At 36.5% G+C, this 27,826-nt stretch overlaps 1 protein-coding gene across 3 annotated transcripts; it reads right to left on the reverse strand.

Annotated features, from left to right (window-relative positions):
* Positions 1-27,233, reverse strand: LOC128695475 (uncharacterized). Of its 3 annotated transcripts, XM_053786135.2 has the most exons (9): positions 26,865-27,233; positions 24,054-24,253; positions 20,133-20,263; positions 16,085-16,175; positions 14,827-14,980; positions 10,143-10,303; positions 9,080-9,262; positions 8,457-8,541; positions 1-7,847 (listed from the first exon to the last, which is right to left on the reverse strand). In XM_053786135.2, exons 1-9 carry the CDS (start codon positions 27,031-27,033, stop codon positions 6,109-6,111), a joined length of 2,913 nt encoding a protein of 970 aa, XP_053642110.1. In that variant the 5' UTR covers positions 27,034-27,233; the 3' UTR covers positions 1-6,108. The 3 variants fall into 3 exon arrangements, with proteins under 3 accessions (XP_053642110.1, XP_069951525.1, XP_053642112.1); XM_070095424.1 differs by lacking the exon at positions 24,054-24,253; XM_053786137.2 differs by lacking the exons at positions 24,054-24,253; positions 26,865-27,233 and adding an exon at positions 16,420-16,483 and having other exon boundaries at positions 20,133-20,268.
* Between the last annotated feature and the right edge of the window lie 593 nt (positions 27,234-27,826).

Consider the following 27,826-nt stretch of genomic DNA (forward strand, 5'->3'; position numbering starts at 1 on the left):
TTTAAGATTGATATACTTTATTAATAAAAATATAAACACACAGAAACACATTAAACTACAGCAACTTTTATTTTCTGTAACTAGCTACAGTGAATAAATTGTTGCAATGATTTCAGACTCCTGAAGTGCTTCAAATAAAGCACTAACTGTATTTTACATACATTTATATAAAAAATTCTACAAAAAAAAAAAAAAAAAATTAAAGCTAAGCCATGTCATACTAAATCATTTCCACACTTTCGATAGTAGTCAGTAGTGTAAAAAAATAGTATTCCTTACTTTAATTACAGCCTGAATCAATGAATGAAGATACTATAATACAATGTTTTCAGAGTGGAAATGCATTGTGGCATTTAATTCCAGTTTCTACTCTCATAACTCTTCACAGCCACAAAGTTATCTACTTTCATACCATATTATGAGAAAATCAGCACTAAAAGTTTTATGAAACAATTTAAATGATTAATGTAAGCTTTGCAAGAATGAAATTAAATTAACAGTATTTTCACACAGGTTTATTAAAAATTATCACCAATCATTTTAAGCAAGTCACCAAAACAAAAATAATAATAATGTAATACATAAACTGTACCATATGGCACTGCGATAAAAGATCACACACTAAGTGGAGTTTCTGAATCATTTGACAGTTTAGGTCTCCACTCATTACTAATTTTTTTTTTTTTTTTAACAAGTTGGCCATCTCCCACCGAGGCAGGGTGACTCAATATGTATATTAAAAACATTTAAAAATAATCCCATCTCCAGTTTTTTTTTTGTTTTTTTTTTCAACAAGTCGGCCGTCTCCCACCGAGGCAGGGTGACCCAAAAAAAAAAGAAAGAAAATCCCCAAAAAGAAAATACTTTCATCATCATTCAACACTTTCACCACACTTGCACATTATCACTGTTTTTGCAGAGGTGCTCAGAATACAACAGTTTAGAAGCATACACATATAAAGATACACAACATATCCCTCCAAACTGTCAATATCCCAAACCCCTCCTTTAAAGTGCAGGCATTGTACTTCCCATTTCCAGGACTCAAGTCCGACTATATGAAAATAACCGGTTTCCCTGAATCCCTTCACTAAATATTACCCTGCTCACACTCCAACAGATCGTCAGGTCCCAAGTACCATTCGTCTCCATTCACTCCTATCTAACACGCTCACGCACGCTTGCTGGAAATCCAAGCCCCTTGCCCACAAAACCTCCTTTACCCCCTCTCTCCAACCCTTTCGAGGACGACCCCTACCCCGCCTTCCTTCCCCTATAGATTTATATGCTTTCCATGTCATTCTACTTTGATCCATTCTCTCTAAATGACCAAACCACCTCAACAACCCCTCTTCTGCCCTCTGACTAATACTTTTATTAACTCCACACCTTTTCCTAATTTCCACACTCCGAATTTTCTGCATAATATTTACATCACACATTGCCCTTAAACAGGACATCTCCACTGCCTCCAACCGTCTCCTCGCTGTTGCATTTACCACCCAAGCTTCACACCCATATAAGAGTGTTGGTACTACTATACTTTCATACATTCCCTTCTTTGCCTCCATAGATAACGTTTTTTGACTCCACATATACCTCAACGCACCACTCACCTTTTTTCCCTCATCAATTCTATGATTAACCTCATCCTTCATAAATCCATCCGCCGACACGTCAACTCCCAAGTATCTGAAAACATTCACTTCTTCCATACTCCTCCTCCCCAATTTGATATCCAATTTTTATCTAAATCATTTGACACCCTCATCACCTTACTCTTTTCTATGTTCACTTTCAACTTTCTACCTTTACACACATTCCCAAACTCATCCACTAACCTTTGCAATTTTTCTTTAGAATCTCCCATAAGCGCAGTATCATCAGCAAAAAGTAACCGTGTCAATTCCCATTTTGAATTTGATTCCCCAAAATTTAATCCCACCCCTCTCCCGAACACCCTAGAATTTACTTCCTTTACAACCCCATCTATAAATATATTAAACAACCATGGTGACATTACACATCCCTGTCTAAGACCTACTTTTACCGGGAAGTAGTCTCCCTCTCTTCTACACACCCTAACCTGAGCCTCACTATCCTCATAAAAACTCTTTACAGCATTTAATAACTTACCACCTATTCCATATACTTGCAACATCTGCCACATTGCTCCTCTATCCACTCTATCATATGCCTTTTCTAAATCCATAAATGCAATAAAAACTTCCCTACCTTTATCTAAATACTGTTCACATATATGCTTCAATGTAAACACTTGATCTACACATCCCCTACCCACTCTGAAACCTCCTTGCTCATCCGCAATCCTACATTCTGTCTTACCTCTAATTCTTTCAATTATAACCCTACCGTACACTTTTCCTGGTATACTCAGTAAACTTATTCCTCTATAATTTTTACAGTCTCTTTTGTCCCCTTTCCCTTTATATAAAGGGACTATACATGCTCTCCGCCAATCCCTAGGTACCTTCCCCTCTTTCATACATTTATTAAACAAAAGTACTAACCACTCCAACACTATATCCCCCCCTGCTTTTAACATTTCTGTCATGATCCCATCAGTTCCAGCTGCTTTACCTCCTTTCATTTTACGTAATGCCTCACGTACCTCCCCCACACTTACATTCTGCTCTTCTTCACTCCTAAAAGATGGTATACCTCCCTGACCAGTGCATGAAATTACTGCCTCTGTTTCTTCCTTAACATTTAAAAGTTCCTCAAAATATTCTCGCCATCTCCAGTTATAAAATTAAAAAATGTAAACAAATTACAGTAATAGTTTTTAAGTAATACTGTAAATATTAATTCATAACCAAAAATTACATGCAACTAATCATCACTTCCAATACATTCTGTCAACTTTTGCTTTACCAGCACTGCAGAGTAAAATATTCAGCCATAAAATACAGTAAGTCCTCGCTTAACATCATCGATAGGTTCCTGGACTGATTACCTCATTCTCCTCCTGTTCTTCAAGATTCTCCTTCGTATGGACTGATGAAGCCACTGTGTGGCGAAACGTTTCCTCAATAAAGATACCCAAGAGTTGCACATGTGTCTAATTTATCAAAACCACACCTCTCTCTCCATCGTCAAACATCTTTAAACTTTGAGTTTTGTTTCTGACCAAGACATCTGGGGTGCACAGTAAACATTTAGCAATCATTGTAAAAGGGTTAAATGAAGGAATAAATGTTTGCAAAGAGAAAATTGTAAGGATAGCTGAGCGCTTTCATACCACATAGTTTATTGTTGTGCATTTGTATTATCGTATACTTTACGAATTTTTATTTTACTGTCTCCACACAGACAGTGGCCCCAGCCGGGAATAAATTTTTTCTCATTGTTATGATGAAACGAAATTGAACAAAATGACATTATTCAAGGACTTACTGTACTGTATTCCAAGAAGGGCTAGACCATTGTGACTAGATTTATGGCAGAACAGTACTATATGTACACAGCAGCAAAAACCTATTATCCAATATTACCAATTGTGGATGTGAAATTGTGGCAACAGCCAACAAGTAATGATAAAAAGACTCAAGAAAACAGAACCTTTATTATTTGAGGTGTACAACATTTCATTCACATGCAGTGAACTTTCTCAAGTGAATCTCTTGGAACAGTTCACTACACTTGAATAAAATATTATGTATTGGAACCTTTAAGGTTTTTCTGTTTTCGTGAGTCTTTTATCACCAATTATGAACAACTTGGTAAACAAAACAAGGTAGAGAATCTACCTTATGACTGAGCATTGCTACATTATGTAAGGTGAAATATATAACTAACAATAAACTTGTATAACAAAATGCTGAATAAAATAGGATTCTTTACTTAATGTTCAAAAAGAATTGAAAAGGAAATACTGTGTTGCTGCTAACAGCAGGTTAATGGTTCTTAATTATTCAAAACCAATACACTATACTGTAATTAAAAATTACCTATACTGTACTAAATCTTGAAAATCAAATTCAATAATTTTTAGCACCCCTCAAGGAAGGTTCCTTCATGCTGGTGAGGGGATCTTGATCTAGGGAATTGGATCTGTGCTTCAGTTCCTTGAATTGAGTCTGAATACCTTCCATCCCTCCACCACATGCACTGTATAATCCTATGGGTTTAGTGCTCCCTTATGATAATGATAATGATAATAATCAATAATTTTTATGAAATGCCTGTGAAGTAAGTACAGTGGACCCCCGCATAACGATTACCTCCGAATGCGACCAATTATGTAAGTGTATTTATGTAAGTGCGTTTGTACATGTATGTTTGGGGGTCTGAAATGGACTAATCTACTTCACAATATTTCTTACGGGAACAAATTCGGTCAGTACTGGCACCTGAACATACTTCTGGAGTGAAAAAATATCGTTAACCGGGGGTCCACTGTATTTGTGGACAAAGACAAGTATGCACAACAAGTCTTTATTTGGACAAAGTTTCTAAGTAGAGCTCTTTCAAGCATAATGCTGTCAAAATAAAAGCTTGCTCTACACACCTGTGTCTTTGTTCACATATCTGTCAGTGTTACACCCTTCTAATCAACTGAGCATCTGACAAATATGTTGAAGTTTATCAGATATTGAAGAGTATGCCAATACCCACGCAAGCTCCAAATACCATAAACTGCATTGCTCATATAGTTAAAAATCTTCACACTTCTGCCTCTCACAGACGATACTGGTTTACATAAAAGAAAAAACTGTTACAATTTGCATTCACTTTGAAGATTAATTAAGATTAACTATTTCAAGGACTTCTTGTAATTTCAGGTCATTCATCTGATAAAGATCACTACAGATATCAGCTGCAGTCATATCAATTCCTTCTATTAAAAAAAGAACTACAAAGAAATTGACAAACTGAGATACCAAATTCACAGTTTCAACACATCAGTAATTTCCCTCCAAGGGAGGGGTGACCTGAAAAAGGGAACATGCTTACCATTACTCATGATTTCAGGTAAGGTGGGAAATGAATTATGTACTTTATTATAGCAGGAGAATTGTTTAGTTTCAAATTATTTTTTTAAATAAGGAATATTTAATTAAAGGTAGGGACATAATACTGCATACCTTTACAATGCTACTTGGCAATTTATTCTATTTTCTTCCTCTCCAAAAAAAAAAAAAAAAAAAAAAATCCAACAAAATTGTTCTATTTTCTCTTTTCTTTTATTCCTTATTAGTATCTCAAGCTCATTTTTATTTCCTAGTTAAGGGCAATCTTCTATCTGTTCACACATTCCTATTTCTCAAAACAAGTAAATGACAACTTCACTTTACTGACAGTCAAACCTATAATGTGGAATTCTTGGACAAATGCTTCATGTGCTGCGTCACGAGTCATTAATGAATGTTTAAAGAAATACAAAATATATGGTAAAGGGGTTTATATGGAACCATCCAACTATGGTTGCTGGTTTCCAGATTAAACAAAACCTCAGAGCAATAGACAGGAGTCAACAAATTCTTACAGAATGTATGGGATTTTTTTTTTTTTTTAAACAAAGGAAAATTATTTTCTGGAAAAACACTAGCTGCAGCGAAGTCCTACATTTCACCCACGAGTGGGCAAAAGGTACTGAAAAAACCCACTCAGATGAAATGTTGTATCAGCAAAGGACTTCACTATTACTAATATATTTAATAATACAATATTGTTTAATGGATGAATTAATTATTTAATGTTAATGTACCTGAAATACTCCTAAATGTTGCTTTTATTTTATATATGCAGTATTGTATTGAATAAGGTGCACTTGATCGTCTCATAACTGAAACTGAGTATTTTATTAATAACTACTCACAAATACTATATGAATATGGCCAACACCTTTAACAAGATCCCTCAAACCTAGAAATTATAAATACATATATGAAAATCTTGTAAACCTTCACATGTTCTTTGCCACAAGAATACTGAAGTCACCAAACTTGATTCATATTGAGTGTATTTTGTCTAAACAATAGTAAAAACTCAGGAAGCAATTTTTCTGAATTTATATTATTTCACAACCTGCAGAATGCTGGGTAATATTATACAATTTCTTTGCATAATGCATCTGAAATGAATCTAAGCATTTTCCTTGGAAGTACCGAAAGCCCATGTATAAACACGAGATAAGCCGGTTATGGGATACCAATACCACTTTGAGTTTCTATCAGTGTCCTTATCACAGTCATTTTTACTGACAGGGCTTTCATCTGCTTTCACTTGCAGCTTACTTTCCTGGTTAACTTGATCTACATTTAATTTTGTTTCAGAGTGGAAGATCCAACCAAGACCAACTACATACCAAACTTGTGCAATAAATGACTCTGAGCTAGATTCATCATTGCACAACTCTTTTGTGCTGTGTCTATCAGGATCGATTGAGTTTTCATATTTAATTGAACTTTGTACATTATCAGATCCCCACCAACCTGAAATACTAGGAACATATAACCATGAAGAATACCAGTTCATGACCCCTTTTTCCTTTTCACTGACACTATGATCAAGTTGTGTATTACTGTAGGCTTCAACTTCTGAGCTATTAGTTATGTTTGTCTTTTCTGAAGAGGCTGTCATAGTTACTGAAAAAGGCAGGCCTCCTGAGTCACATGGTGGAGGGCCATCAGGAGGCTGAGAATCTTTAGCATTTCCATTCAGAGTTTTATTTGTCTTGTTTGTATTTAGCTGCAAGTTTTGCTCACTAAGTGGTGAAACTGAATCTTTTCTATCATCTTCAGCATGTCTTGACTTGTCTGCCTGCTCTGATGCTGAAGAGTCTGAATATGTCTCAGATGTTAAATTCTCTGCATTTGTATCTGGATGATCTTTTTTGTGGTAGTTCTCATGAACATTCCTCAGACTTTTTCCAGTACGGATATCCTTGTCAGCCTGAAGTACATCTCTCATTGCTTGGAAAAGCAACTTAAGTTGCATTAGGGTTTTTTCATCTATACCAGAATGATCATAATGGCTCTTACGTGATAATTCTTCCATCTTTCTGATAGACTGTTCTCTTTTCTGAAGTGCATGTTCCTGAAAGGATTTTACTTTACATATTAACTTTTTAATACCTGAGCCATGTTTTGCACCTTGTGCATTTGCCTTTATTTTTTCAATCTTTTTCAGTAAGAGTGTCTTTTTTTCTAAATCAGGAGCAACAACTTCCATTCCCTCTAATAAATCAACTTCAACATTTCTGCTGCCCAGTTGCACATGAAGAAGTCTATCAGATGAAGACAAATCATCTTGGGAGAGGTCTCCACTATCATTCTCAATTTTGGAACTTGCAATGTTTCTAATTGGAGGTCCATCACCTTCAACACCATGATTTTCCTTTCCTTCTCTAATAGACATGATTGGCAATACTTCACTTGATTTATCCACAGGTATATCTGAGTCTTCACTACAGGACACTTCCTGAGCCTCTGACAAATTTTTTTCACTGTATTTGTTACTGGGTGAGTCAAATGAAAATTCGTTAGCATTACCGACCTCAAACAGAGACATCACATGCGAGACTTGATCTTCCTTGACATCATTTTCTACAATAGTGTTCTTTTGAATATGTAGCAGTTCACCTTCTAGTAAATTATCATTAGTTCTAAACTGGGAATCTTCTGTGGCAGAATCTGCAACTTCCAGCTCTTTACTTACAGGAGAAACAGGTTCTACTGATCTTCCGAGAGTAAGCTCTTCAATTTTCCTTGTAGGATACCTCAGTTCCTTTGGAAGGCTGATATACACATCCATTCCCTTTTCATGGACTGCCTGAAGACTCAAAGCAGCTTCATGAATCTTTCTTAAGAAGTTAGGAAACCCTGAAAAAGTTTGAGACAGTGCATGTACAAATTACTGAATATTCATAAAATTATAGAAATATACACAGTAGTAAAAGCATTTTTTACATAAAATTATTAAATTAATGGTTCATTATTATTTTTTATCTAAAAGGCCATCTCCCACTAACGTAGGAGTGACAGTTACATTCAAAATTTTCATTCATTTCCCCTCCTCTAAACAATACTATTTTAAATACCACTAATTTTTCATTATCATACAGCTGCTCATTAACAGACTTTTAAAGAGTACTGAAATCTGCTCCCTTACATTTAGGCCAAATAATAATAATAATAATAAGTCTCCATGGGGAAGTGGAACAGAATTCTTCCTCCGTAAGCCATGCGTATCATAAAAGGCAACTTAAATGCTGGGAGCAAGGGGCTAGTAACCCCTTCTCCTGTATACATTACTAAAGTTAAAAAGAAAAACTTTTGTTTTTCTTTTTGGGCCACCCTGCTTTGGAGGGATATGACCGGTTTGTTGAAAGAAAGAAGAAATTATACAACAGCTGACATACTAGAAATATTACAAACAAATCTTTGGCCTCCCTTTCATAAACAAGGGCAAAACTCTGAATGCATATTTACCAGTAGCGGCTATAAAATTTGTCACACTCTGTGGTAAACTGGTTCCAGGATTGTCAAAGTAGGTGAGAGTGTATTCAATGCCGGGCTGTGAAAACAAATGATTTGTATAAAAGATGAACTTGTTTTGAACATTTTATTTTATAGAACATTTTAAACAGTTTAAAAAATAATGCATACTCTGCACATAATTATCTGAGTTTGTGGTGAGTGAGCTCTGGCTCTTGGGATGCCAGCAAGCTCAGAGTTGATTAATAAAAATTAGCTCTATGATATTCATAATTAAACCCACACATGAAGTTGACAATGCTGTCCTGTCTAATAATGATACTCCTGGTCTGATAATAGAGTAAGTGTACTAATCTTACCATGATAACAGAGTAAGTGTACTATTCTTACCATGATGACAGTAAGTGTACTATTCTTACCATTACCATTGTTATGACTGTTTTACTATTGTTACTAAAGGTAATTCAACTTTAACGTTCACCAATAAGAATATAAATACAGTCTCCAGCTTTAGACTCCAAAAGACCATATGCGAAGTGTTTTTAAACTACATATAGTGTATGATTGTCTTTTTAAATAAAACTGCATCAAGACACCTAGCTTAAATAAATTCATACCTTGTGAATGTCTTCATGGGCTCTAATGACCATTGTTGACCAGTATTCATTGACACGATGAATACCCTTCTCTTCTGGTATGTAGTCAGGACTTATTGCTTCACTCATTACCACAACCTCATTTCGCTCTCGATTCACAGAAAAACGACGTTTAAATATATAATCCCGATTGGCAAAGAAGTGCTAAAATAAAAAAGGGGTATGGTCATTACAAAGTAATAATGACAACATTTTACACAAAGACCAGAGAGGTTAAAATTACACAATTTTTTTCAAATGTTTTTATATAAACAGTACTGTATGAATGAACTTTGAAATGTAAAGAACACTTGTCAGTGTTTGAGCATACCATAAGAAGATAGAAAAATAAAAATTAAGAACTGTATTTAGAACTCTAACTGAGATCCTCTTTAGCAGAGAGATCAGAATCTAAGCTGCTCTAATTGTTACATTTCTGCTTCCTTAAGGTTTACTCAATCACAGTATGGTACATGTATATACAGAGTACTAAACAAAACACCAAAACCACAAAGTGGGAAAGGAATTACAAAAGTTTTCTAGATAGAACTTTTGAATATTTAGTTGTCACAAAACCTATAATCTCTTGTTGTATAGAACACTACATTATTTAATACACCAGCTGCTAATACACACAATGCACATTCCTATTACTCACTCTCTAGCTGCCTTTCCTAAGGAGACACTGCAGTCCTATGTTGGCCCACTGAACCCAATATCCCAACCCGAAGTAAAATTATTAAAACCTTAAAAAAAAAAAAAAATATTACGAGCTTCTACTGTAAGCTAAAATTATCACGACATTATTGAGCATTAATAAATATGTTATAAATTTTCTTGTTGCAACATTAAGCAGAGATGAAGTGAAAAAGTGATATGATAACACAGCATCCCTGTTTAGATTACCTAGTTATCATGTGTACTTTTTTTTTTTTTCAGCAAACCGGCCGTATCCCACCAAGGCAGGGTGGCCAAAAAAGAAAAACGAAAGTTTCTCCTGTATAAATTACTAAATTTAAAGAGAGAAACATCTGTACATACTTACAGGAAATTTAACAAGCCAGTAGATAAGATCAGAATTAGAGTCTCCATCTGAATCTAAAACACGTAACTGCAGGGCAGTGTCGTCCCATTCAGATCTGAAGCTAGTGTTGAGCTGAACCTCCATGAAGGCACTGAGACTCACATCATCATAGGTACCATATACTAGAGAAAAACAATATCTGTATGTCTCATCTGTATATATCATCAAAATGCAGCTCCAGACACCAAATAACTAAAACATATATCAGGGGTTGGCAACCTATGACCCGCAGGCCGGATCCAGCCAATGGGACCATAGCTCAAATGATGTTAAATATATGTCAAAGTGTAGTATGCATTATTATTACCTCTATTTATTAACTATGGCGATAAGTGTGGCAAGCCATCCACTCGCACACATGGGCTCTGGCCCCTAGGCAGAACAAGGATGCCGACCCCTGGCATAAACTGTGCCTATAACATACTATTACATTTTTAGCAGTCTCTTAAAATGCTTTCTCTGTTAGTATTTTAAGGAAGTTGCAGTTCGGAAGGTCATCCGAATTGTAAAGTCAGCACCCCTCTGGGAAGACAGTGATTGATTGAATGATGAATGTACAGTGGAACCTCTGCTTACGAATTTAATCCATTCCGTGACCTTGCTCGCATCTGGATTTGCTCGTTTGCAGAGTCAATTTTCCTCATTTAAATTAATTGAAATGCAATTAATCCGTTCCCGGCTCTCAGGACGCACAACAAGATACTTTAATATTTCGCTAATATCATCTATAAGGCTTATTTATCTGTCACAATTCATCTAATATGACATAATAAACAATATAAATAACATAGAAACCTGATAGTATATGCTCTAGAATAAATACAAAATGTCATCATGGGACAAGTGGAGGTGGCCACAACAGCTCCCGCATTGTTGTGGTAATCACTGCCATCTAGTGAGGGTCTTTTGAAGCCGTCTATTATTTTAATTATCATATAGTACATTATTATTATACATGTATTATTATTATATGTATTATATTATTATTATTATTATTATTATTATTATTATTATTATTATTATTATATTATACTATTATATAATATTATCCCCTCAAGGGAAGTTCCTTGATGCTGATGAGAGGCTCTTGATCTGGGGAATTGGATCTGTGCTCCAGTTCCCTGAATTGAGTCTGAATGCCTCCCATCCCCCCCACAAGCGGTGTAATCATACGGGTTTAGCGCTCCCCCATAATTATAATAATAATAATATATTTTTATTATTATTATTACAATATAAATAATTTGTAATTTTTATTCACACAAAATATAGAAGATTTACTGTTATGCAGACTACTGCATTATTGTAATAATTGTATAAATAATGTCAACCCATTCATGACTGCACACTGGAATGGATGGTGACGTCATTTGTTTACTCTTGAACATCGCCAAAGAATTGAGCATTTCTGCTACTTTGAGCTCAATTTCAAGGTACTTTTCGTTGTGAAACCAATCTGTAATATATCTTCTATTCTATCAAATGAGACCAAAAAAACGAGAATAGGATGGTCTCAGGGGGAGAGTAGGGGACAGCGTCTGCTGGGCACCGACCCCATAGGTACATGTGTGTCTTTGTGTTGCTCTAACTCTCCATCCCGCCAGCTCCTTATGTACCCTTATTTGGGTGTTTAGGCCAAGAGAAATGTGGGAGTGTTTGTCTGGTGTGTGTATACATTGTTAATACTAATAAGTGTATATTTTCCTAATTAGGAATTTTGCTTGAACCCTCTAATAACCAACCCACTGAAGCAATAAATGTTGGTTTAGCATTTTCTGTTTTGACTGGAATAGCCATGGGTGGCCTAGTTTTACATGAGATTTGTGTAATTTTTACCTTTGCCCTTAGACAAGGCTTAAGCCCCCAGGAGCTCCCGCTTTCTACGTAACATGGGGGGGCCTGTCTGGGAGCCGAACCTGGGACCTCTTGCAACCTACTGAATGAGCATAACTGCCATGAGAGCATGGCATATATAATATGTGACTTTTTGTGAAAGCCTGATTGTACACAGATACTACGCCTATTGAATCAATGAAGGCGAATGTTTTTCTCTTACTCTGATAAGAAATGACTTAATAAAACTAAAATATTAATGATAACAAAATGAGGTTTCATATGCATTTTTTAATATTGTTTTTTAACACATTGGCCATCTCCCACCAAGGCAGGGTGACCCGAAAAAGAAACACTTTCAGCATCGTTCACTCCATCACTGTCTTGCCAGAGGTGTGCAAACAATATAGTTAAGATGCCCCTCCAAACTGCAAAATATCCCTACTTGTTAAGTTTTAGTTTTGGGCCTTATTAACTTGCTCAAAATAATTTAGTCATTTCTGTCAAAACATTACCAGCTGCATAACCAGGAAAAACAAATAAGAGTCAGTTTTTTATGGAAAGACAAGGAGGTAGGGTGCCTGATGGACAAGGTAATCTACTGTCATATTTATGAAGTCAGTTAAAAATAGGAGAGGAGAGTTATTAAATGGAGAGTAGAGGTATTGGGAAGATGGAGGGAATATTTTGAGGAATTGTTGAATGTTGATGAAGATAGGGAAGCTGTGATTTCGTGTATAGGGCAAGGAGGAATAACATCTTGTAGGAGTGAGGAAGAGCCAGTTGTGAGTGTGGGGGAAGTTCGTGAGGCAGTAAGTAGAATGAAAGGGGGTAAGGCAGCTGGGATTGATGGGATAAAGATAGAAATGTTAAAAGCAGGTGGAGATATAGTTTTGGAGTGGTTGGTGCTATTATTTAATAAATGTATGGAAGATATTGGCAGTTTTGGAGGGATATGTTGTGTATCTTTATACGTATATGCTTCTAAACTGTTGTATTCTGAGCACCTCTGTAAAAGCAGTGATAATGTGTGAGTGTGGTGAAAGTGTTGAATGATGATGAAAGTATTTTCTTTTTGGGGATTTTCTTTCTTTTTTGGGTCACCCTGCCTCGGTGGGAGACGACCGACTTGTTGAAAAAAAAAAAAAAAAAGTATGGAAGAAGGTATGGTACCTAGGGATTGGCAGAGAGCATGCATAGTTCCTTTGTATAAAGGCAAAGGGGACAAAAGAGAGTGCAAAAATTATAGGGGGATAAGTCTGTTGAGTATACCTGGTAAAGTGTATGGTAGAGTTGTTATTGAAAGAATTAAGAGTAAGACAGAGAATAGGATAGTAGATGAACAAGGAGGCTTCAGGAAAGGTAGGGGGTGTGTGGACCAGGTGTTTACAGTGAAACATATAAGTGAACAGTATTTAGATAAGGCTAAAGAGGTTTTTGTGGAATTTATGGATTTGGAAAAGGCGTATGACAGGGTGGATAGGGGGGCAATGTGGCAGATGTTGCAGATGTATGGTATAGGAGGTAGGTTACTGAAAGCAGTGAAGAGTTTTTACGAGGATAGTGAGGCTCAAGTTAGTGTGTGTAGGAAAGAGGGAGATTATTTCCCAGTAAAAGTAGGCCTTAGACAAGGATGTGTGATGTCACCGTGGTTGTTCAATAAATTTATAGATGGGGTTTTAAGAGAAGTAAATGCGAGGGTCTTGGCAAGAGGTGTGGAGTTAAAAGATAAAGAATCACACATAAAGTGGGAGTTGTCACAGTTGCTCTTTGCTCTTGGGTGATTCTGAAGAGAAGTTGCAGAGGTTGGTGGATGAATTTGGTAGGGTATGTAAAAGAAGAAAACTGAAAGTGAATACAGGAAAGAGTAAGGTTATGAGGATAACAAAAAGATTAGGTGATGAAACATTGGATATCAGATTGGAGGGAGAGAGTATGGAGGAGGCGAATGTATTCAGATATTTGGGAGTGGACTTGTCAGCAGATGGGTCTATGAAAGATGAGGTGAATCACAGAATTGATGAGGGGAAAAGGGTGAGCGGTGCACTTAGGAGTCTGTGGAGACAAAGAACTTTGTCCTTGGAAGCAAAGAGGGGAATGTATGAGAGTATAGTTTTACCAATGCTCCTGTATGGGTGTGAAGCATGGGTGATGAATGTTGCAGCGAGGAGAAGGCTGGAGGCAGTGGAGATGTCATGTCTGAGGGCAATGTGTGGTGCGAATATAATGCAGAGAATTCGTAGTTTGGAAGTTAGGAGGAGGTGCGGGATTGCCAAAACTGTTGTCCAGAGGGCTGAGGAAGGGTTGTTGAGGTGGTTCGGACATGTAGAGAGAATGGAGCGAAACAGAATGACTTCAAGAGTGTATCAGTCTGTAGTGGAAGGAAGGCAGGGTAGGGGTCGGCCTAGGAAAGGTTGGAGGGAGGGGGTAAAGGAGGTTTTATGTGTGAGGGGCTTGGACTTCCAGCGGGCATGCGTGAGCATGTTTGATAGGAGTGAATGAAGACAAATTGATTTTAATACTTGACGTGCTGTTGGAGTGTGAGCAAAGTAAAATTTATGAAGGGATTCAGGGAAACCGGCAGGCCGGACTTGAGTCCTGGAGATGGGAAGTACAGTGCCTGCACTCTGAAGGAGGGGTGTTAATGTTGCAGTTTAAAAACTGTAGTGTAAAGCACCCTTCTGGCAAGACAGTGATGGAGTGAATGATGGTGAAAGTTTTTCTTTTTCGGGCCACCCTGCCTTGGTGGGAATCGGCCAGTGTGTTAATAAAAAAATAAATAATTAGCCATCACCATTAGGCTTGAATTTACCTTTATATGCATACAAGTGCTTGTGAATATGATGTCTCTGACGCCACACAATATGATGCTCACGTTCAATAAATGGTTCCCAAGATTCATATTTGCGAGACGTATTTGTGTATCCCACTCTCCCACTGCAGATGCAGTAATCTACATTAGCCATCTGAAAACAAATACTTTCAGAAAGCTTGAAATATATTATTATTAATGTAAATTACAACATAAGCTCTAAACCCATATTAGTCATACACAGCCACAGAAATTTTGACAACTTATTCTTCAAAGCTGAGTGCTGATGTAGCACTTACGTTAAATTATTGCAACTTACTCTTGTTATTGTAGCTTCTGTTGTTAATGAGGGTAAAGACAAAAACTTCCTAACAAAATAATTTAGATTAAGCATGCAAAAATTCCCACTGTGATACTGGAGATCACTAACTGCATGCACTGTATACAGTAATTTACATTACTTTGGGTTTATTTGGGTTAGGATATACAGTGGACCCCCGCATAACGATCACCTCCGAATGCGACCAATTATGTAAGTGTATTTATGTAAGTGCGTTTGTACGTGTATGTTTGGGGGTCTGAAATGGACTAATCTACTTCACAATATTCCTTATGGGAACAAATTCAGTCAGTACTGGCACCTGAACATACTTCTGGAGTGAAAAAATATCGTTAACCGGGGGTCCACTGTATTGTAGTATTTTACATAATATTTCCAATTCAGTTGCAACAAAACTTTAGAAAAATATGCAATGGCAATTGTAATGTTCTTTATGCACAAATTAACCAGCATATCAATATCACAAAAGTGCTTTAGCCAATCAAAGCAGTGGCCAGAGAAATACATTTTCAGTCTCATATTATTAATCTAGAAGACACTGCACAAGCTATGTTTGCTAGTTAAGTCATAGTATCCCAGTAAGCCATGTCTGCTAATTAAAATGGTCACAGTATTCCATGGTACACAATGCACAGGCCATCTCTGCTAGCAAAGTTGATTAAGCTGATTAAAATAATCTCTGATACACACTGCTTAAGCCATGTCTGCTTGTTAATATCTTGCAGCAACTGGTCAAGCTACATCTGCTGATTATGCTTTTTTTTTTTTTTTGAACCACATTGGTCATCTCCCACAATGTAGGGTAACATTATTTCAAAGGGGGAGAGTAGATGTGGTAAAAAAAAAAAAACATACAGGAATAAATGTTACTTATATTTGGGCTAATACAAGAAGGTAGTGTACAAACTAATATATTACCTGTTGGTCAATCACTTGTCTCTTCCCACAGTTTTCACAGTCAACAGTAGCTCTGCAGAGATCTCCCACACTATTAAGATCATTCTTAGCCCTGAAAAATCAAGATTTCATATAATGCTGAGCAAACTGATATGCATTTTTCTGACTGATTTATAAATGATATAAGAGCTATCAAAAATAAATAAACAGAAAAAATAAAATACAATATTGCCTTAAGTCACAAATTATTGAAAAAAGAGCTATTTTTGCACTAAGTATATATTTATTTTAGATGATTTTCATTACAATTCCTTGCAAAAGCTTTAACACTGCATTACATATTTTATTTTACATACACAATTACCATATACCTAGGTAGTAGGTTGGTAGACAGCAACCGCCCAGGGAGGTACTACAGTCCTGCCAAGTGAATGTAAAATGAAAGCCTGTAATTGTTTTACATGATGGTAGGATTGCTGGTGTTTTTTCTGTCTCATAAACACGCAAGGTTTCAGGTACGTCTTGCTACTTCTACTTACACTTAGGTCACACTACACATACATGTACAAGCATATATATACACACACCCCTCTGGGTTTTCTTCTATTTTCTTACTAGTTCTTGTTCTTGTTTATTTCCTCTTATCTCCATGGGGAAGTGGAACAGAATTCTTCCTCCGTAAGCTAGGCATGTTGTAAGAGGCAACTAAAATGCCAGGAGCAAGGGGCTAGTAACCCCTTCTCCTGTATATATTACTAAATGTGAAAGGAGAAACTTTTGTTTTTCCTTTTAGGCCACCCTGCCTTGGTGGGATACGGCCGGTGAGTTGAAAGAAAGAAAGAATTACCATATAGTACTGTGTTTAGTTTCAATCTGTAATTAAACTTATCACAAAGCATGTTTAAAATCCTTAATTTCAGAGGTAAATTAATAAAAGATAAAAAAATAATTACTTACTTCACTTGACTTCTTTGTCAGAACATCATTACCTATTAATTAGCAAGTTTAATGTTGGGATTAGTATGAAATATTTTTATTAAAATCAAGATGGTAGAGTTATTATTGAAAGAATTAAGAGTAAGACGGAGAGTAGGATAGCAGCTGAACAAGGAGGCTTTAGGAAAGGTAGGGGTGTGTAGACCAAGTGTTTACAGTGAAACATATAGGTGAACAGTATTTAGATAAGGGTAAAGAGGTTTTTGTGGCATTTATGGATTTGGAAAAGGCATATGACAGGGTGGATAGGATAGATGTTGCAGGTGTATAGTATAGGAGGTAGGTTACTGTAAGCAGTGAAGAGCTTTTACAAGGATAGTAAGGCCCAGGTTAGAGTATGTACAAAAGAGGGAGATTATTTCCCAGTAAAAGTAGGCCTTAGACAAGGATGTGTGATGTCACCGTGACTGTTCAATATATATAGATGGGGTTGTAAGAGAAGTGAATGCAAGGGTCTTGGCAAGAGGTGTGGAGTTGAAAGATAAAGAATCAAACACAGTGGGAGTTGTCACAGTTGCTCTTTGCTGATGACACTGTGCTTTTGGGAGATTCTGAAGAGAAGCTGCAGAGGTTGGTGGATAAATTTGGTAGGGTATGTAAAAGAAGAAAATTAAAAGCAAATATAGGAAAGAGTAAGGTTATGAGGATAACAAAAAAATTAGGTGACGAAAGATTGGATATCAGATTGGAGGAAGAGAGTATGGAGGAGGTGAATGTAATCAGATATTTAGGAGTGGACGTGTCAACAGATGGGTCTATGAAGGATGAGGTGAACCATAGAATTGATGAGGGGAAAAGGGTGGGTGGTGCACTTAGGAGTCTGTGGAGACAAAGAACTTTGTCCGTGGAAGCAATTGGGGAATGTCTGAGAGTATAGTTCAACCAACACTCTTGTATGGGTGTGAAGCATGGGTGATGAATGCTGCAACGAGAAGGCTGGAGGCAGTGGAGGCGTCATGTCTGAGGGCAATGTGTGTTGTGAATATAATGCAGAAAATTCGTAGTTTGGAAATTAGGAGAAGGTGTGGGATTACCAAAACTATTATCCAGAGCAATGAGGAGGGGTTGTTGAGGTGGTTTGAACATGTAGAGAGAATGGAACAAAACAGAATGACTTCGATAGTGTATAAATCTGTAGTGGAGGAAATGCAGGGTAGGGGTTGGCCTAGGATGGGTTGGAAGGAGGGGCTAAAGGAGGTTTTGTGTGTGAGGGGCTTGGACTTCCAGCAAGCATCCGTGAGTGTATTTGATAGGAATGAATGGAGACAAATGGTTTTTAATACTTGACGTGCTGTTGGAGTGTGAGCAAAGTAACATTTATGAAGGGATTCAGGGAAACCGGCAGGCTGGACTTGAGTCCTGGAGATGGGAAGTACAGTGTCTACACTCTGAAGGAGGGGTGTTAATGTTGCAGTTTTATAACTGTAGTGTAAAGCACCCCTCTGGCAAGACAGTGATGGAGTGAATGATGATGCAAGTTTTTCTTTTTCAGGCTACCCTGCCTTGATGGGAATCGGCCGATGTGCTAATAAAATTTTTTTTTTATTAAACTCCAGCACTGCAAAAACAGTACAGCACTAACACTGTTCCTATAGAACACTAAATTACTTTCCTAGCAAAATATCTTATTATTATATTCACGGCAAGTGTTAAATCCATAGGGTTCATACAGTGCAAAATTTCCCAAAATACATCACATATCATTCATTGATTACTGAACTCTTTAATGACATTCTTCCCTTGTACTTTTAATCATAATTGCATGAATTATCATTAATTTATTATCTATAACATGCAACAAATGCTGTGGTTCACCAAGATAGAAGAAAAAATAGAAAAGAGAATCATTACAGTAGCAAATGCAGGCAACTCAAGACAAGGAAAAAGGACTTCAATTATAAATCTAGGAAACCAGTTTGCAACATTTAATTAAAATATATAATGAACAAGGAAAAAAGGATAATTTTATTTACACAGTTTTATATATACTTTAACCCTTTAACTGTTGCCACCCCAAAATTAAAAGTGCTGACAGTGTCATGTTTACCACAATTTTTTTTTTTATCTTCTGATAAGGCAGAAAACCTTTTTCTGAAGGTAATGACACTAATAATGCAAAATTTAATGGAAAACTTACGGAATTGCAGAAGCACAAAGTTGGCAGGCTGGGCACAATTTACACCGCTGATTTTGCCCAATTTGAATCCTATTTTTAGCCAGTTCCAATGCTCAATTTAGCCCAATTTCTAGCTATTTTGCTAGAATGTCTTCCATTCTGTCAAGCGAGGACAAGAAACTGCCCATTAAACTATCAGAACTACCCTATAATGCACATACAATTTAGTAATTTTGACAGTTTTTACACAAAATTTAAAAAAATTCCATTTTATACACAGTCCAAAATAAATACTGTAGGCATTCTAGCCACTAAAACAACCTTTCCTCTGTTCATTAATCATGTCCCCAGGCCTCTCCTACATTAATTACACTTGCCCTCTATTTTAAATCCATCATCAAACTCAAAGTTCTACCCTATTTCTCGGGGTAAGGCTATCCTTCCTCAGGGCAATCAAGCTATTTCCAGTCTGAAATTGACAAAATTCACTATTTCAGTAGTATGTCTTCCATATTATCAATTAATACCAAGAAACAGCCAATAAAACCATCTAAACACCTCAAAGTTGCTATTTTAAAACAAATGCAAATTCAGCAATTTGCTCTTCCCATCATGCACAACATGGAGCAAGAGTTTTTTTTTATACTGTGCACACTCACCAAATAGACCCATTCACTCATGTCTAGGTTAAAATTTACCACTCACAGCTTATTTGAAGAAGCCTGGCTCAAAACGTAGATCTGTTAGTGACACTGGAATCTACGACATAACTCTAGATGAGAGGGTTAGGTGCTCAACAAAATTGCTTCTACCTGCTTCATTAGACATCAGGACATTTGATTCTCCACTTAATAGAAAGGAAATAAGTTCGTATTTTTTTAATGATTTTTCTTTGAGCAAATAAAAATGAAAAATGAAAAATTAACAGGCTTTAAAATAAAAGCAATGAGTTCTCACCTTTCCAATTTTTCACGTGGTATTTTCTCCTTATCCCAGTTAAAGTTTGTAAAGCAAACTGCTGACAGAAGCATGTGCCGGCCTCGAGAAATAAGCACACGTCTAAAGTTTGCAAACATGGTTCGAGCAACCTGTTAAAAAATGAATGGAAAGTTATGCAATGCCTCTGGTACTACACAAGAGTGATAAACATAAGACAGAAACCAACAGGTTTTGTGTGTGAAAAATATATACTATACTGGTATTCAAACCTGTGAATGGACATAGATATGGCATAAGTAAGTTTCTAACATTTTTATACTCCTTTAAAGAAATAAAATATTAAGAGGAGTAAAGGACAGCTAGAATTAGGCCAAATTAAAAAAAATCTAAGAAAAAAGGGAATAACTGTAATAATATTAATGGATAGCAGCAGAGAAAGCACCAGATCATGTGACGAAAATAGGGATATAGGAGGGCCCCGCTTATACAGCAGGTTAGGTTCTGGGCTACCACTGTAAAGCAAAAACCACTGTAAAGTGAATCACAGCCTCTTTTCACTTTCAAATATGTTTAAAGGCTGATAACACATTTACACTATCGTATATTAAGTAAGTAATAGAGCCAGGCCTGAAAAAAACATATACGTACAGCGCACACATTACTTACCTTAAAATATTTTCATTCTTAGCTTTTAGTGAGGGATGAATATATTTATTGTATGAAGTCTGAATAAATGAAGAATAGGTATAAATGACAACTGCTGCATTATTAAAACAATGTAAAGATAAGCACTGTAAATAAGGGCCCTCCTGTATTATGTTGAATGATCATAACAGCTAATCCAGAGTATGGTACAGGCATACCTCATTAATATGGCACTCACTTTAGAGTGCTTCGCTAATATGGCGCTTTTCAATTATATTTATGTTTATCATTTTCAGCGCTTGTCTTGCTCCTGGAAATTTTCAGTTTTTTTTATTATTTTTAATTTTTTTGCATCTTTTTTTTAGGCCTAGTGCTATTGTGTACTTAATAAATGATAATGTAAACACGTTTTTAGGCTTTTATATGTACAGTAGGGCCCCGCTTTTCAACATTTCACCTTACAGCGTTCCACTAATACGGCTATCTCACATTATGACCAAAACTTTCCATATGGCAAGCAGTCTTTCAAATACGGCGTGCGCCACTCAGTTTGTTTACATTCTCCATGAACGCATCTCTCTGTTATGTAATAATAATCACTCTTGGGCACATTAAATGTCTAACTTTACATCAATATAGACATTTTCATTAATCCATTTATGATATTTTCTTCAAAATTATATAAGAAACACATTACATAGCATATAAACATGATGTTTATATACTATGGAGGTGTGGTAGCCGGGCAGAGGAATACATTATGTCACTCCCCTTAATACATAACACTTTTGTTTACAATTTTCAGCATGAATTATTCATTACTTCTCCCTTTGTTTATGATGGCATCTAAATGTAGTTGTTAGAAACGATTAAACTCAGTGAACATGGGATGTCGATGGTAATAATATGGCTCTGGGCCACATTAAATATCATATAGCTATGTAGGTAGGCGTAGGTATGTAGCCCAGGTGGACTACATACCTACATTATTATTATAACTGATAATTGTACATATGTGTACCTGTACCTAAGTATGCCTTCACTCAGGGTGTCATTTCTTCTAAAAATGGTGTTACACGAGAATGGGAGTGTTTCTCTTTATTTATTCTACTGTATCAATGTGGAGACAACTTGTACACAATGTAAAGTGAGAAAAACCAGACATGTTCATCTGGTTTGTTTACATTATGTGTGGATGGGGTGGGGAGGCCTTCCCTGGCTGGCTACCATACCTCCCAAACCTGACTTCCTAAAAATTAAACTCACCTCTCACCCTATATTAAAATTACAAATATTTTAAGGTAATTAATGAATGTACTGTATATGCATTTTATCGCTCTGGGGAGCTTTAATTAAATGTAGTATATTACGTGTGGGTGGGGTGGGCTGACCTGTCTGGCTACCATACCTCCCAAACCTGACTTCCTACAAATTAAACTCACCTCTCACCCTATATTAAGACTACAAATATTTCAAGGTAATTAATGGGTGTACTGTGTGTGTATTTTAGTTTTTATTGTTTTTAATGCCTAGTTCTATTACTAACATAATCTATGTTAGTGTAAACTTGTTACCTGGCATTTATATGCATTTATAAATGTAAAAAATGGCATTCTGCTTTCTGGCGATGTCTGCTTTCCGGCAGTAGTCTGGAACTTAACCTGCCGTATAAGTGGGGCCCTACTGTATTAGCAAGTGAAAAAAAAGGCTGTGATTTACTTTAAGGCAATGTTCGCTTTACAGCAGCGATCTGGAACCTAACCCACAGTATTAGTGAGGTACAGTGGACCCTCATTTTTCGTAATTAATCTGTTCCAGAGAGTGTGACTAATGGCGAAATTGACAATTTGCGAAACCACTTTCCCCATAACAAATAATGTGAATCCAATTAATCCATTCCAGACACCCAGAAGTATTAACAAAAAAATTTTTTTTTTACCTTAAAGATAGATTTACATGCACAAAAGAATGAACATTCAACATGACACTTACCTTTATTGAAGGCTGTTGTTGGTGGCTGGAAGACAGGGAGGAAGGGAGAGGGAAGAGAGGTTATTCTTTGGAAGGGGAATCCCCCTCCATAAGGACTCTTAAGTACCAAGTCCTTATCCAGGGTCACTTCCCTTCTTTGGTTTTTAATGCCACAAATCTTTCCATCCTATTTCACATTGCACAAATCTCCATTACTACCACCATCACAACCACTACCACCCTCTACCACCATCACTACCACCCTCTACCACCATCACTATCACCCTCTACCACCATCACTACCACCCCCTACCACCATCACTACCACTTTCTACCACTATCACTACCACTACCACTTTCGTATTTTTCTACACTCTTTTTCTTTAATTCTATCGTGTTTGTCACCTTCTTTACCAAAGGGCTGGCACTAGCTTTCTTTTGGCCCACGGTGGCTTAATTAGGAGTTGCAAGCACTAAAACGAATGGAATAGTATTACAAAATGTATCGTATGAATGAGTGGGATCATGCTTACTCGCTGATAAACAATGGGACACTGACTGTGGCTGCATTGAGGCTGCTTGTATGCATCTGGGACGAATGACTATTTGTAAGTCAAACGACAATTCACGAGTCAATATTTTGATGAAAAAAGTTACGATTTTCGAACATTATGACTTCCGATGCTTACGAAAAATGAGGGTCCACTGTATGTCTGTACAGCAAATTTGTAAGTAACTTTACTGAAAATTCAATTTTCCTTAGTGAGGTTTTTCTTAATAGTTTTTATTTCTGTTTAAGAGGCCTGTCCAAGACCAGGCCATGGAGGCAATGATTCCTTGAATCATGCACAGATACAATATAAATGTACACTATTTTAGGTTAAGTCAGGTTGAACATAAATTTAACAAAGTATAACATGACATAAATACATGTGGAAAAATATTTCATTGAAAAAAAAATAAGGGTTATGACGAAGTAACAAAAATTGGGCAATCATGGAAAAGACAGAGTTAAATACACACTTCAAAACCAACATTCTGGCTTAATATCAATGATGCTTTTTCCACATCTTAAATTATAGTAGAAAAAAAAAGTTTTTTAGAAGGATGGATAAAGATATAAGATGTGAGAGAAAGCTAGAATTAAGAAGTTAGGGATAGTAGAATTGGCAAGAGTAATACTGTACACTATTTTTTCTTTGGATGTAGGCTTTCTAAGAAAAATATAAAAGCGTGAAGTACTGCGTAGAGATTACTGCGAGAAGAGTAGACAATCATCTCATTAAAAGAGAAACAAGAAATTAAAAAAAATAAAGGTCTCACCTCTTCTCCCCACATACGTGAATATACAGAGTAAAGCTGTAAACCACGCCTGAATTTTTGTGCTGTGTGGACCTCACATTGCCGAACAATTGTGCGAAGAAGATAAAGTGTAACTTCTTTTAATCTCTCAAGAATTTGAGACTGCCGACCCTGGCCAACAAGTATCCCAAGTAAATTCCAGCTTATGGCCCCTGAGGTTTCTGAAAAAAAATTAAAAGGAATATATGTACTCTACTGTAATACAACTATCAGTTTTTTTAAAGATCTACTTCATAACTATGTGGTAATACAGTATTTAAATAACAAAATACATATTATTACAGTACAGTATTACTCTATTATGATAGTCATGGATAGTGTTAAACCCACATGGATCATTCAGCACTACATGGTAAGAGTAAGAGAGATAGTAGAGGGATAGCAGTGGTGTTAAGAAGAAGCACTGGCATAAAGGGAAAAGTCACAGCTGATGTCAGTGTTAATTAAGAAATCACTGAAAGAATCTGCATTTAAGGTAGGACCATCAGAGAGAACAGACAGAGTAAGCATGTCTGGGCATTGAAGGTGTCTGAAATAACGGAGCAATCTTTAATGAGTGGGACAAAAAATCAAAAGATCATTTGTCAGTATGACCTGAAAATTCTCGCAGTAGAGCTGGGTGCCCCTTTATGAGATGATCATGTGAGTCTAGTGACCAGTGTACAGATGTCCAAGTACTTTTTCCCAAAACCAGCAGGAGTGGATGTCCAAAAGCCCAACTGTGATTTGATACAGTAACAAGGACCAAACACACTACCAGCAGTCACTTAAACTGAGTTAATACTACAGCAGGAAGTATTCAGAGAATGGCAACTGCCATTATAGAAGTCTGTAAAGTAAAACTCGACACTTTTTATTCAGACAAGACAAAATCAGAATTAAGAAGCCTAAATAAGGGGGATTACCAATAGACCCCTGGCTATCTTTAAGAAGGCACCAGACAGGCACTTAATACAGTGGACCCCCGGATAACGATCAGCTCCCAACTCGACCAATTATGCAAGTTTATTTTTGCAAGTGCTTTTGTAGGTGTATTTTTAGGGGTCTGAAATGGACTAACCTAATTCACAATATTTCTTATGGGAACAAATTCGGTCTATAACGGCACCCAAACAGACTTCTGGATTCAAATAATATCGTTATGCGGGGGTCCACTGTATCAGTACCTGACCAACCGGGCTGTGGTTCATACGTCAGCTTGCGTGTGGCCAGTAGTAACAGCCTGGTTGAACAGACCCTGGTCCATCGTGAGGCCTGGTCTCAGACCGAGCCGCAAGGACGTTGACCCCCGAAACCCTCTCCAGGTAAACTCCAGGTAAGAAAATATTAAATTAAAATTTAAGAGTTTTAGCTCTTATTAAAAAAGAGGGAATTTTAAAGACCATTCTCAATTAAAAAAAATAAACGAAAACTCTTATTAAGACCAGGTGAACTTTTCCAAATAATTTTCAAAAATTCAGATTTATTTAGAAAATTTTAAAATTTATTGGTCTAAATTTATTTTTTGAATTTGAGAGATTTCAAAATATATTAACATGTTCCGTATTATTATTACATTCATGGAGAAGCACTAAACCCAAAGGAACTGAAAGCAATCAGGTTTGATCAAAGGAAAGAAAGTAGCTCTAATTCTTTGAATCATGAGCCATTTACCAGTGTCAGAATGATATATATGTGGATAAGATAAAACAGCAACCCTAAAGGATATTAATCCTCTTATGGAATTGTAGGGATATCCTAGGTTAAGTCATCATTACATTTTGTTGTCATATCTTAAATAACCATATACATATTCTGTACATACAGTATGGATTATAAGTTACATACTTATGAAAATTATATTACTATATTATTAAGACTGTATTACTGTACATCTCGTACCAATTTTAAAACATATATTAAAAAGGTTATTCCTGCTTTATATTTTGAGAAACTATTTATAAAAAAAATGAGGTTGGAATGATATCCAGTTCTGTTCTTTTGTCAGTTTACTTGTTTCATGTATTTCATGGAAGGAGCACCAAACCCACAGAGGTAATAATTTTATTTTAGTTTTATCAGGGGGAGCACTAAGGGTCTAGGGGTCACAAAAAACACCAGGGAAATACGAAGCATTTAGATTTGATGCAAGGAAAGGGAGAGTAGCAACGATTCTTTAGATCTAGGGCTTTTCACTGTTAAATACTTACCTTCCTTATGGGGAGTTAAAAGATTAAGGTAAGAGATAAATATTTAACAGAGTCCAGTCAAAATAGTTTGACATGGATGCTTGATATTTTATTAACATAAAAAATATATCCATGGGAAGCTCTAAATCCGTATTCTTCAAGGGGTCAGTGATTATGTCTGACTTTATTAAGTACAGAGAATGTATTGTATTTATTGCATGGGATGCACTAAATCGTTAAGTCAACAGCATCTTTGGGGTATGAGAATTAAATTCGATCCAAGGGAGAGCAGCTCAAATTCTTTGGATCAAGAGCCCTTCATTTGTGTCAAGGCACCTCCCTCTAAGGCGGTATACAAGAAAGCACTAAACCCGAATGAGTTCTCCCTTTATTAGTTTTCTTAACCACAAATCTACTACCACAGAACACTTCTCCAGGAAGGAGTAACGAGGAATTTTTGGTTAAAAATCTTTAAAAATCTTTTACTATGCTATAAAACAATTTTGCATTCTATCTCAGCATGTTAATATTGTTTTTTGGCAAGATAGGACTGGCTCCTGACATGTCACAAAAAAGAAATAGGATATAAAATTTAAATGTTTACTTTTTGATCTAGTGCCATGGATGGTTTTGTAGTGTGAAGGTCTGGCATGTGTCCTGGGGGCTAGAAGTAGCCTGTTCCTCGCTACCTGGCCCCCATAGTGCCTCCCACAGCCCAGGGACACAACATTACGGTAGGCCTGTGGTAGGCCTGGCCAGCCTCCTGCCATCATCCCGCCGGCTGCTACTCTCCAAAACTTCTCTTTTTATTTATTTATCTCCTTAACACCAAAAAAAAAAAAAACACTGTGCTCTCCCATGGGTCGTTTATCCCATGACACTCTATGTTAACTAATTTCCTTGTGGGAGTATATTTTACGGCGTATATATGTATAAATAACACATTAGTTCAGACGACACCCGTGTTCGTGTCTTGGCTTGGCTTCGAATTAACATTCATTCTCAGTAAAATATTATGTAATCACATATTATTAATTAATATAATAATAACAATAATTTTATTATTATGTATGTCTTTCTCTTTCTGGAGTTTATCTCGCTCTGCCCTTTCCTTTTTTTCCAGATTATCTTCCTTATCACTCTCCCTTGCCTATTGCTTTTTATCTCTCTCTGCTTCCTCTCCTGCCTATTCTCTCTTTCTCTTGCCTCGTCCTGTTTCTCTTCTGGCAATCTCCTACCCAGTTTCTATTCTGTCTATCCTCTTCCTCTCTGTCGCGAGTGATTATTATTATTATTATTATAATCAAGGGGGAAGCACTAAACCCGTAGGATTATACAGCGCCTATGGGGGGATGGAAGGCATTCAGGCTTAATTCAGGGAACTGGAGCACAGATCCAATTCCCTAGATCAAGAGCCCCTCACCAGCGTCAAGGAGCCTTCCTTGAGGGGTGTCGCGAGTGAAAGGCCGCATTTTTTTTAGATAGTTATAACCTCGCACACATATCTAGTGGTTAATATTTTTTCTCATTTTTCATTATTATACTCTTCTCTAATTTTTTTTCCTC

The sequence above is a fragment of the Cherax quadricarinatus genome, chromosome 50 (genome assembly GCF_038502225.1).
Source record: "Cherax quadricarinatus isolate ZL_2023a chromosome 50, ASM3850222v1, whole genome shotgun sequence".
Taxonomy (NCBI): domain Eukaryota; kingdom Metazoa; phylum Arthropoda; class Malacostraca; order Decapoda; family Parastacidae; genus Cherax; species Cherax quadricarinatus.